Source organism: Apteryx mantelli, chromosome 1, assembly GCF_036417845.1.
Source record: "Apteryx mantelli isolate bAptMan1 chromosome 1, bAptMan1.hap1, whole genome shotgun sequence".
NCBI classification, from domain to species: Eukaryota; Metazoa; Chordata; class Aves; order Apterygiformes; family Apterygidae; genus Apteryx; species Apteryx mantelli.
Genome location: NC_089978.1, coordinates 99,947,793 through 99,961,081, shown reverse-complemented (window position 1 = coordinate 99,961,081; position 13,289 = coordinate 99,947,793). Strand labels below are relative to the sequence as shown.

Genomic DNA, 13,289 nt, shown 5'->3' with positions numbered 1-13,289 from the left:
AAAGAAACTCTCTGTCACTTTTAAAAAGACTTTTTTCTCCCTTTTCTGACCCACAATGGCTTGCTTGGTTTACACACCAGCTGCGTGTGATTTATGGTTTGGGCTGGGAGTCCCAGGTCCAGAAGAGCCAAAGAGAGAGCTGGCATGAGGCATAATTAGGTGGTACTCGCATCCCCTGTCCCCTCGGGGAAGAAGCCACATTCCCTGCTGGGACCTGGTTAAGAAGCAGTCGTTACTAGTGATAAAGCAATGCTCGGCGGCTCTCCGCAAGCCGCGAGGGCGCCCGGACGAGCCGCTTCCAGCGGCGGGGTCCCCCGGGGAAGCGTCTGAGAAGCGTCTCCACAGGCGGTGGAGACAAAGCAGGTCAGCCCTGAGGAACCTCAGGGCGACCCAGAGGACGGGCTGGGCACCCGCGCCCCGAAAGGCAAAGGCGTGCCCGGGGGCGGGCGGGGGGCGGCCCCGGGGCCGGGGCAGAGGCGGTGGCAGCGGCGGCGAGGCCGCTCCCCCCGCCCGCCCCTCGCAGCCGGCGCGGGGCAGCGGCGCCGGGCACAGGCGGGGAGCGAGCGAGCGCTGCCGCCGGCGGGCGACGGGCGGCGGGCGACGGGCACATGGCCTGTCTGATGGCGGCTTTCTCCGCGGGCACCGCTTCGGTAAGGCGCTCTCCGCTCGCCGCGGGGCTCCGCGCAGGGCGGCGGCGGCGGGAGCCGGCTCGGCGCCGCGGAGGGGAGCGGAGGGGAGCGGAGCGGGGCCGCGGTGCGCGGCGGGCGAGGGGCTCTGCGGCGCTGGGGCCCTCGGGAAGCCCGGGCAGGGGTGCCCGGTACCCGGTGCCCAGGCACGGGGAGGCAGCGCGTTTGCGGTCGGCCGCCCGTACCGGGATTTGACCGCTAGTTACCTCTTGCCTCGAGCTAATAAAAGGGGATTAGCGGGTTTTCTGAGCATGCTCCGTCCTCCGCGACCGCATCCTGTGATTTCCCCTCCCCCCTCACAGATTTACTGAGGGGCTATAACCTCTCCAGCTCTTCTACATAATGGCTTTGGTGGAAGATTGCTGGTAGATTGGAGGAGGAGGAAATTCTGCGGAGAAGTTGTTTGGTGAAAGCACATACAGAGCATGTGGGACCGTTTCACTACTTTCAATGGGAATGTGTCTATTGCTGTGGCTGATAAACACCAGGAAGCAATTAAATTCCGTATAGGAAATTGTGAAATAAAACTGTATGAAATTGGCTAAGATGAAAGCAGAGTCTTTCAGAGCATATGCTCTTTATATCTGTTGCACAGACATATTTGAAATGGGCATCACTTTCAAATACACCATTGTATGCATATGTCAGTAGAAAAACAAATGGTTGGTTTATGCTAGTAGATATATGCAAGGACTTGAAGTGTGTTCAGAGAGTACTTGTGGAGGGCACAGTTAAGTCTGTGGCTCTAGTAACCGCTGTCATTGCCCATCTCTGAGAAAGCAAAGCCGCTTCTGCAGCTCAGGCTCTTAGGGTGATCATCACCCACAGCAAATTGTCCCTGGAGGAAGAGAGCATATGACTAAGGCTGACATGACTGTGTCATAGTCTGCTGAAAGCAGGCATTTCAACCCGCTAGATGATCAAAATGCTTTATTTACTGTCCCAGGAACAAAATCCTCTGGTTTCACACCCCTGTGTGATTAAGCCAGACTGCAGGAAGAGAACAAGGATCTTGTCCAAAGGATGCTTCTTTTTGAGTTGACTTAAAATGGAGAAGCTCTAACTGTTGCCTGAATACTCAAGGTGACTTGCTCATTCAGAGTTAGTTTTTGGATGCCCCCTCTGACACGTGAAGGTACTCAGTAGTTTCTGTGAACCAAACAGCTTAAGACTGAGATTAAAGAACTGTCTTACTCTATCCAGGAAGAGCATATAGAGACACTTAAGAAAGACATGTAGAGACATGTAGAGTCACTTAAGAAAGTAAGCGTTGAAAACATGCAGGAGTGCATGTTGTTAGTTCACCTTCTCCTTTTATTTTTTAGGCAAGAGGGAGGTTCCTCTGGTTTAATTTTTCGGTTCTAAGATGTTTCACATTATGCTGTTCAAATTATATGCCATTACTGTCAACTTTTTAAGAAATTGGGAGTAAGTCTTAGTGGATACCTGACCTGAGTTACTTGAGAGCTTGATTAAAATCTCTCTCTTAAGAAAATGTGGTAAGTGGAGCTGATTCTTATGTCCAGAACTAGGGGGCTAGTCCACGCAGAACTTGAAGACGCTAGCTAACTACTGGGTATGTAGGACTGGTTTTTAGGGTTTTCCATCAGCATTCATGACTGATCAGCATCAAGGCTGATCTGAACAGCATTACTTATTCAACATGAATGGAAAAACCACCAGCTGTGACAGAAAGGATGAAAATGGCACAGTGAAAAGGAGGAATGTGACTTAATTGCATTGGAGGACAAGTGTGGAGAGGGACAATGGCATGACCCTACAGCTCTTTATTTGAGGATGTTCAGCACTGATGCCTTGAAAAGCAGTGCAGCACATCTGCTTTTCAGCAGATACCTCTGGAGAGAGGAGATTGTTGAATAGATGTGACAGCATGGAAAGCCTGGCACATAAGCTAGCTATAGAAGTTTTTTTGAATCCAGCTCTGCATTAAAAATATTAGACATTGAAGTAGACAACTGTGCAGATGCTGGACCCTGCTTATGACATACTCAGAACAACAGATGACAACATCCTCTGAACTGTTCAAAGTTCTGCTTAGCTGAAGAGCATTTGTGATTGTTTTCCTTTAAGCCTGGTACACATCCCGTTGATACCAGTGCAAGGTGCCCATTCAGATAAAAGGAATGGAAAAAGTTCTGATTTTGTGTGACTAATAGAAAAGAAGAAAGAGGGCAGGCAGCAGGTCATTGTCACACTCTGGAGTGGAGGGAGAAGTGATTCAGTCAAAAAAATGCCAAGCAGAATTGCACAGACTTCTGTAATGGACAAAGTGTGATAAAGGTACAGCCGTGAGCATAGAGTGTTGACCTCAGTGTCAGGGGTGCAAGTACTGGAGCATGATTTAACATGTCTATGTAGCTGATAAGATTTCCATTAGGGATCATTCTTGAGCAAGAAAGGTGTGCTCCGATTTGGAGATGTGCAGGATTTTGGATATAAGGGCTATGCTTTCCTAACAGACCTCTAGGAAAGAAGGTGTACTGTTCTAGGTTGCAGGGTCCCTGGAACTATCGCCATTGGAGCAAATCAGCCAGAAAACTGCTCTTCTCCGAATTTGCATAAGTGTGAACATATGCAATTTCACATTTACACAAGTGTATTCTATTTAAAGGAATAAGAGCTCTTAGATTTTTTTTGAATGGCTGTCTTCTAAAATGTCTCTGCAAATAATGGTTCTACTTGCTCCCTTCCACTTTTAACTCATTCCAGGTACAAGCCCTGGAATCAGAGCAACTAAAATCAAATTCTTCCAGTGAATGAGAAACTGAACACAATGTAATGGAAACTATACTTAGAAATATTGTATTAATCTGATGCAAGGGGTGTTCTGTTTTGAAGATACTAATGTGCTGTGTATACCCTTCAAGGGGAAACTGGTGCTAGAGGAAGTGGGTTTTGTGTACTATGAGTAGTAGGTATGCAGGAGCTCTTTATCTCTTTGTCAAGACACAGGCAGAACAAACAAAAGATTGTTTTAATTTTTCTCTCTTCACCTTTCAGCACATTGCTTTGCAGGACTTTTATATTATTAAATACTTCTTCTGATGCAAAAAGATTTGAAATGTATTCCTAAACAAAAGTCTGTGATGTTTGTCCTTTCTTCAACTTTTGCTCTCCAGAATACCAGCAATTCTGCTTCTACTATGGCTGAGCCAAAGTCAGTGTGCGTTTCAGTGGATGAAGTGGTCTCAAATGGCACAGATAACCAAGATGCTCTGCTGATGAATGGACACTTAAAAAAGGTGGACAACACTCTGACAGAAGCTCATCGTTTCTCCTACCTACCCCGCAGACCAGCTGTGAACATTGAGTTTAAAGAACTGTCTTACTCTGTCCAGGAAGGTCCATGGTGGAGGAAGAAGGGTAAGGAAAATCTAATGTTTTAGCTAACATACAAACGTTATTATCTGCTCAGTTGGATGGTCATGATAGGTGGAATGAGTCTGTTGTGGATGGCAAGTAAAGCCGGTAAAGGGAACATGTTTTCTCAGTTGGTGCTTGTTTGGGTTCTTGTTATACCGGATAAACTCCTCAGAGTATGGAAGAAAATAGTTCCTTCTGAATAAAAAGTGAAGAACAAAGACTGAAAACAAATTATGGCTGAAGAGAGCATGAGGAGCCTGTATTTGTGCAGTATTTGTTTCTGCTCTGGAAGCAGAAGATACTGCAACCTTTTCAGGGACGCGGAGATTCCCACTGCCCCCCAACGTGCACAGGGACACTTCCGTGGGGCCTGGCGCAGTGGTGCATACGGCCCATGGCACTCTGAGAGATACTGTAGGTGGATATATTGGCCTGGCAATAGTTCATATAACAGTTTATTTTTGCCTCCCAGCTCTAAAATGTCTGAAGTAAATATAGTATTGCTGCACTGCCAAATATCTGGGTCCTGTGATCTTACATGTTTACATTTTACTGCTGGGGTGATGGAACATGCAGTATTTCAAAGATGGAGGTGGGGAGAAAGTGTTTTTTTTCTTTACTTTTTACAGAATAGTTGGAGTTAGAAGGGCCCTCTGGAGTTCATCTGGTCCTACCGAATGCTCGAGAAGGGTCAGCTAGAGCAGGCTGTCCAGGACCGTGTCCAGTCAAGTTTTGAATATCTCCATGGATGGAGACTTTTTACTTTTACAATAGGTTGCGTTGTCAAATGGTTATTTCTTCAGTGCTCTTTGAGAAGAGCAAGCATCTTGGACTTTCAGAAGGCTCTTGAAAGCAGGAAAAGAACTCTTGTGTTTGGAAATCAAGGCTGTGAGCTATAGGAATGTTAGCCCATCCACGTTTCCTGGTTTTCTAAGATGGATATCTCTAATCGTACCATTTCTTTTAACTGATGAAATTACTGGCTATTGCTAGGACTAAATCCTGAGGTTTAGTCAGGGATCAAGATACTCTTTTGCTTGCTGCTTTGCTAATGCATAGCAAAGAGTTTACAGCCTGTAATGCAGGGCACACCAAAATGATGCAGATAATGGATTCATCTCAAGGAAGTGAAGCATTACTACTTTCCTCTCACAATACAGTTTTACTTATCGCAGCTGGCTCTGAGACATTGCTTCTGGTGCTGATTTACTGGTGGGAATAAGGATATTTAGCCCCGTGCTTTCTAGGCTCTTGGTCTATTCCACTTCTGAAAGGTGGGTGTAAAGGGGTGCTGTCTTTTTTCATCTGCTTTGCATTCATTCTTTTTATACCTTTATCTGCTTTGTATAACCATGCGTTTTCTAGAGAATTTTGTTTTATTTTTTTGTGTGTGACTAGTGATCTCTTTGGAAGGAAAATTAGGTCATGCAGTAAATTCCTGCTAGCAAAAAGAAGCCCAAAAGAAAATATTGAACTCTTAAGGAGAACTTTGTGTACTAAATGACATAATTGCTCTTCCTTGAGGAATTGTCTCTTAATAATGTAAATTGGTACGATTGTGTGCTTTAGTTATTTTTAAGAGATAAGACCCTGCCAGTGTGCTGCTCGGCTGAGCCATACTTGATACCTGCACTCACCTTGAATCTATAAATCCACTGACTTAAAGATTCCACTTGAGATTGTTCACAAAGTACATTGCTGCTGTCTGGAAATTCTGTGTCATTATGGCAACACCAAGGCTTTAATAGTCTAGAAATGTATGGTATGAACGACACTGGAGCTACAGCCAAAGAAGGGCTACCATATCTATGGTAGCCTATGCATATAGTTATTAATTTGTTGAAGGATATGCAGGCTCAAGGTTCTAATGTTTGTTTCAACATCAAAACTCTATGTGCACATACCTGCTATCTTTTAATTATTTATTAAAATTGTTTGTAGCCATGCTATCCATTGGACAACAACTTGGTTTGGCAGCAACTTTCATACATTCAAAATTATTCTTTGTCTTATTGGAATAAACTCACATTTTGAAGTTTTTTTCCCCAAGAAATGGAACTGTGTCTGATACAGGATTTAAAAACTTGCATTTTTTGACTGGATCTCTTTTTATTGGCCAAAAATGATCAAAGGGTTCTAGACCAAAAACCTCTGTCTCTACTTGTTGACAAGTCTGTGAGTACCTTGGCTTGGAAAAAAATGGCATATCCTGACAAAATGTTATGCTGTTGAAAATGACCGGTTGTGGTATTTAGCTCTAGGGCATGACTGACTAGGACTATGTCACTACAACTGGATTTGAAAGATTAACCTTTTTTGGGTATCTCTGAGCAGGAGTTGATATTTTCCACTCCTCACCTGGTCTTGTACCATATATCTTTCCTTGGATCACTAAGGACAGCCTCAGAGTGGCTGTGAGGGAAACTGGAAATGGTCTAGCAGAGAGTTAACAAATTGGTTGGGGGACCTATGAGGAGAGGCTGAGGGAGCTGGACTTTTTTGGTGTAGTGATGAGGAGGCTAAGGAGTGATCTAATAGTGGCTTACAACTATTTTAAGGGCAGTTATAAAGATGATGGAGCCATACTCTTCTCAGTAGGGCCAGCTGATATAACAAGAGCCAATGTCCACATATTGCATATTTAGCAGCTCATTTGCAAAACCTCTTCATCAGGAGGGTGGTGCAGCACTGGGACAGGTCACCCAGAGAGGGTGTGAATTCTCTGTCCTTGGGGATTTACAAGATTTGGCTGGGCAAAGGCACGGCTGACTTGATCTAGTGTTGGTCGTTATCTTGCTTTGATCAGAAGGCTGGACTAGCCGACCTCCAGAGGTGCCTTCCAAGCAGCACGTCTGTGGGTCTGTGAGTTGCTAGCCAGATTATAGAGACCCTCTAGAAATAAATTTTTCTCCTCGCCACGTTCCCTACTCCAGTTGTAATAAAATAAATAGTTTTAATAAAAATGGTTTTCAATTACAGAAATGAAAAACATAGAAATGAAATTGCTAAATAGTTTCAAATGAAGGTAAGAAACAAGTATCAGATTCCTTGAATCATGTTAGTGGTTCTGCAATTAGAATGGTTTGTGTGTAATCTTGGACATCTCTATTTAAAACAAGCAGGCTTGTAGATAAATATATCATGCTTGAAATTACTCTGAATGCCTCTTACTGGTTTCTCCTCCAAAGGGAAACTGGGACTTTGCAATGCATTATAATCTGTCCCTGCTCAGCAAAACGGCAATATTGTGCCTCCAAACACTGGTGGCTGTGTCAGCTCTATACTTCTTGGGAGTTTCCTGTGCTAAAAGGATCTCTTATTGCCCTGGTGTGAAGTATTTAAATTCACTTCTGTGTGAGAAGGGAAACACCAAACACACTCTTGAAGGTACAAACTCTAGTCTAGGAAATGCAACTGATTCTTAAAACCCAGTAAACTTAAATAAAGGCACAAGATGAAAAAAGAAAAATGGAAGATATCTCTCAGTTCACATTGTTCTTTGGTGCCGATTGTGGCAATAATGGCTAACGGATGCTGTTATGAAAATGTGCCTTTTAAATTAATGGTGTTTCTATTCTGATACGGAGCTCAGAAAAATTTCTGCTATTTCTACATCTTTCGCCATGGCTGTAATGAATTAGTTAAAACCTTTCAGTGAGTGCTGGACCATAAAGGAAGGAATATAGTTTCCTTGCTAAGACAATTTGTGCCAACATGTTAGAGAGAAATTCAAATAAACAGCAACAACAAAAAAAGCTTACTCCCCTCAGTAAGAATGGTATTGCAGAGTAATGTTAAGGTTAAGCTCTAAATTAACAAAAGGAGGAATAATTAGTAATGCTGCCTTTGTGTTCTGTACTTAGCCCTGTTGTTCAAACAGTGAAATTCATATGGTATCTAGCATCATCTAATTTTTATTAAAATCAGGAAGAACATGAATTTGCATTGCTTGTCAACAACAAAGAAGCTAAATAAGCCATAGTAGTCTTTAAATAAGAATTTTTCATTGATTTGTGTCTCAGCCTTAACATCTGTAATGTACCTATTAAATCTCACTTTTGTCTTTAAAACAAGGAAGGTGAATTTCATTCTCAGAATTATATGATAAATGCTGCTTGCTACAAACAATCTGTTCCACTCATTTTAATGAGTTTTTATCAGATTCATAACAAAAACTGGTATGACTCTGGTCTTGATTCATTCATGGTGTAATTCCTTTTGAAGTTGATGGTATTAAAAGGGAATGAATCTGGCAGGCGAGTCCTTGATGAAACAAACTGTATCTTTGACCCACTCAATTCAGTAGGAGTTTTCTTCAGTATGGAAATTTGGAAAACGCTACAGAAGTAAATTTTCAAAAGGGCCCAAATCACTTTGGCATTTTCCTCATAAAGCTTTTAGGCAATTTTTCAGCAGGTAGAATGAACTATTTCTCCAGTTTTGAAGGAAGAGATTGAAAAGTGACTTAGCCCAGCTCTTTTGGGGGCAACATTTCAGGTTCCTCCAGAACTGCAGATGTGCCTCAGTGTTTGAATCCAGTCTTTTCTCAAGCATGTGCAAGTAGTCTCCTGCAGACTGGCAACATTCAAGATAAGCTTAAGTGAGCTCCAGGACTGCTAGAGCAGATACAACGTGTTGTAAGATTATGATGAACTGGCAAAAGCAGAAAAAGGAAACTTCACCCCACGGGGAAGCATTACGGCTGCTCAGTCCGAGAATGCCTTCTCCTTTCTTTTAGGACCATGGAGCCAGCTGACTTGGAGGGGAAGAGAAAGGAGAGAGTCCTCTCTTAGATCAAGTATAGGTTCCCTAAATGAGGAAAAACAAGATCCGCAGAGCTTGAGAACAAGCTTTGTTTGATTCTATATACACACCAAAGGACTTTTATCCGTTTGTTTCTAGGTATCTTTGACATAACATAGGATCCTATGGCAATACCATTCCTACATAACTCAAGTGCATCCATGAAGAAAGTAATAGTAAAACGGCTTTCAGAACTCCACAACAACTTGGGGGTTACTTTTTTCTAGTACTTGTGAATATGCATGGTTAATTAGGCAGCATTTTAGTTGGAAATTTCTCCATTGTTATTTTGAGGACTGTAATGACTCATTTGTACTGTGTTCGAATCTAAGTTCTGGTATGGTTTGATCTTTAGTAACCTCGCAGGAAATGGGCCCCAGCCAGTCAGGATGTGACCCAGTATTTTGTGGAGCTGATTAGTAGCAATACTGAAGTTCATGCTCAGCAGAAAATGTCATAATTAGATTCTGATTGTTTTGGAGTTGTTCTAATAGCTCAGACCCTGTGAAAACACTTAGCCAGAGAGGTCCAGCCTTTTCTCACAAGGTGATTGCTTCATGACTTTGAGATTCAGCACATTAAACAGCAGATGAGGCTTGCCTGTGAAAGGAGAGGAATGAAGGACATCATTTATGCTGTACGGCCCTATTGTGTCTGATGGGGAAATACAGAATCTTTGGCAGGTTACTTGATATTCATGAAAATCAAAAAGTGCCCATTGCCATCTGAGATAGTGTCGTTAGGACAGGTAGATACCTACATTTCAGATACAAGGTTACGTTAATACTGATTTCTAAATAAGGTGGAAGCATACCATGCTGTCAGGTCATCCAGACAGCTTTAAACAGCCTGTGTTTTGCTGACAGGCTTTGATGATCTGTTACAGATTCGTTCAGATGCACGTGCTTGGAGAGACTCGTTCCTTTGCATTGAATTAGTTCTTCCTGTGTGTGACTTCATTTCAGAGCTGCCACCCTCCTGGAGAGATCTGAAGACCCAAATGACAGGGGGAGGGGGAGTGTGTGTGAGGGGGGGAAGGATTTGCCCTAAATTATTTGCTAATCCTTGCCAGAGGAGTCGGAAAAAGCCTGTCCTCATCCCCAGCAGGTGCACTGCGGTAGAGGTGCCTCATGCACGGTCTCGCTGGCCGCAGTTACTGGCGGTCAATGCACGGCAGTAACCCTTGGCTGTGATGCTCCGGCTCTGGAGAGCCCGTCCTGGTTGGCTGCTCCCTGCGCTGTTGCTAAGATGAGAGAAAAAGATGTCGAACGGGAAGTGGCGAAACACCCTTAGTGAGAGAGGGATTTTTTTTTCGCCTTTCCCCAACAGATGGATTGTATTGTTTCCGTCCATTTTAGCCTGCTTTGTCTTAGAGTGTGTTTTCCTTTTGGAGAGCAGAATGTATGCAAAGCAATACGCGTATATTAGAAAGAATAAGCAAGTCAGGCTGGTTAAAATGAACTGTGATACTAGTAAAAGTCCTTTAACCAGATATTTTATGGATTCTTTTTCAGTGACTTAAAATGTTAGTAAAATTAGTGAAAATAATACATGATTTTTAACAGAAGAATTTCTAAATTCATGTTTCAACCTTGATAAGATCTGTGCAGTTTTTCTTTTAATACTTAAGCTCTCTCAAGTTGGTAAAAATATAGTGAGAAATCACTGTCACTGGAGTAAATTATGGTGATGTTAAGTGATATATAATGATATATTAAGTGATGCATAACAGTTCCTAGCATCCTCTTGCATGGGTTGTGTAAAACAGAGGTAATCAGGAACAGATTTTGGTCAGCCCCTGAGTCTGATTCTTCAGCTGTTTCCTAGCTGAGTATGAACTTATTTCAGTAGTAGTTCCACCTAAATGAGTAGGATTACTTACTTTTCTCCATGTGGAACCCATTGTTCTTGTTTGCTGTGGGATTTTTTTTTTTGGTTAGGTGGTGCTTTTTTTTAGAAATATGTGAGTTTGACTCAGTGAGTCTTGGTCCCGGAGTCCTGGTGTGAGTAGAATATATTTTCCTTCTTTCTTCTCTTTGTGATATTGTATGTTAAAATGAAGCATGACTATGACCTGGCTGTTTTACATTCTAGCCAATATTTTCATGCAATAAATTTTATAGCTGTTGTTGTGAAAATTCATGGCCAAGGAAGGAAGTTTTAGAGACCAGCTAAAGTATTTCAGAACTTATATGCCAGAGAAGTGGCGATGGCGGTGAGGATGATGAGTCGTTGGGAGCCTGAGGTACATTCTCCACTGTTTCCACTTCATGGTCAGCATGTGTTGGGGGCTGGCTGTAGCTCACTCTGGCAACTCCCTCTACAGCTTTCTGTACACTGAATGGGATCTGATGAAATGCTTTGCTCTCCTCTGCTTGTCTGTACTCATCTCTTGCACGAGATGTTGAGGTGGTAGAGACTATGTGCATCATCTTACCTTAAGAGGTGGCGTGCAGCTATGCTGTGTGGGTAATGGCACAACAAACCACTGATTGGCATATGGGTTTACTTTTTCATGTGATGGTATTTCAGAGTAGAACTTAGTCCAGAGTCTGAAGGGTGTGTCTAAAGTCTGAAAGAAGTTTAAGTCGGAGTCATTTTGTATTTGCAAGACTTCATCCTAATGATGGTTGATCAGGATTCTTAATCTCAATAAAAGGGAAGAGAAATCGCCAAAGCAACCAAGAATAGAAGCTAGCCCAAGAGTAAGAATGCTTTTAGAGTCCATTTTTGCTTGTGTATTTAAATGTCATCTTGAAATATGCCTTCTGGAAGCCCATGGGGTCTAAAATTACATGCTTACTATGGCAGGGCTTTTGTTCTCAGGGAATTTGAGATCGCAGAGTTCAGCTGTATTATCTAAGAAATTAATTTCTTTACACTTCCCTGTAGCATTGTTCTTCTAGGTAAACTGACTGGCTTTGGGAAGACAGGCTTCAGAGAACATGGCACTACTCAAAAGTAACAGACCCTGACTGGGTAAACCCAACTGCGTTATAATTTGCCACTGCGCCCATAAAACCAAAGGATACTTTTTCCTCTATTAGAAAACAATGTTTGAGTTTGCTCTGAAAATTGACATCTCAAGAATTATTCCAAACAAAATTCATGGAGAATCCCAGCAAAATCCACATGATAGTTTAGCACACAGGAATGAACTGATTTGGATTAAAAGTGAAAGCATTGCAAAATGAAGGGTGAGTGTTCAGTCTCAAAATGCCCTTGAGGCAAACCTTAAATGCATTAGCCAAAAAAGGCCATGCCTTATCCCCAAAACCTCTGTGGGTAGCACACTCTTGAGATACTTAAGGAAATATATCTAACATAAAAGACTGAATTTTTGACAGAAATAACTTGGGAGTTTAGGTCAGTTAGCTGCTGCACAAATTCAGAGAAGGTCCACCTAGCCTAGTGTCTCTTCTCTGACAGTAGGCAAAGCTAGATGCTTGGGAAGGCATGTAAGAACAGGCAGACATATAGTAATATTTACCTGGCTTCCAACTTGCTCAGGGGTTTCCAGAGCCAGATGTAGTATCTTGTGTTTAATAGCTCTTGATGCATTTCTTTTTAAAATTCTTAAACATTTCTTTCTTAAAATTGTTTCCTGATTTTCTGAAGCAAAGCAGGCTTTTACTGTTCCTGCTGTCACCTCACTGTTTGCCTCTTTCTTAAATCATGTAGGAGTAAGGTGAGCAATGCATAGCCCAATACAGATCCCTTGAAACTGCAGGGTAACTTTGCTCCATTCATTGACCACTGACTCCTGCTCTTTGTTTCTGCTTTATCTGCTTACTTGTTTATATGAGAACTTTCCATCTTTCTTCATGCCAGATTCATTTCTGTAAGAGCTTTAATAAGGGACCTTATTGAAACATACCCATGATTGTAGTAACATTGATGTAAGAGGAAAAAATGACACTTTTTTTTTTTTAGGTATTACTTCCAAAAGATATCCCAAAAGCATCAGGACAATAAGAAGATGATATGTTAGCAGCTCCGATTGCCTGCCTCCTGTGCAGGCTTCCAGGCTTTGAACCTAGAAGTAAGCTGTTTCCCTTTAACACCATAGTTAGTGGGGGTGGCAAAAACACCAGCCCTTGCTTAGATTGTACTAAATGGGAAAATCGGTCCTCTAGGATAAAATTAACTTACAAGAGCAACTTTAATATCTAGTACTGGAAGAGACCTCCTCATCAGGCCGAGGGGCAAGCTGTATCAGGCAGTAACATCATTATCTTTCTCTTGATATCAAAGCCTATGCCGATTAGTAAATGGAAGGACTAAGAGTTCCCAAATCCCTCCTGATCACTTTGGAAAAACTATGGAATGAAAGAACTATTGCACTTTTCAACCAATTCTTTAACTTGTTCATCCCCAAAACAACAGTTTAAATGTGATGGAAAAGGTCACAACACA

General features: G+C 42.4%; 1 protein-coding gene across 1 annotated transcript in view; it reads left to right on the top strand.

Moving 5' to 3' along the window:
• The first annotated feature begins 608 nt into the window (after window positions 1–608).
• The window catches only part of ABCG1 (ATP binding cassette subfamily G member 1), a 51,333-nt gene continuing 38,652 nt past the window's right edge, over window positions 609–13,289 (top strand). The window contains exons 1-2 of the mRNA XM_067289766.1: window positions 609–650; window positions 3,827–4,070. Of these exons, the coding sequence (XP_067145867.1) occupies window positions 609–650; window positions 3,827–4,070 (286 nt within the window). The remainder of the gene's footprint in view (window positions 651–3,826; window positions 4,071–13,289) is intronic.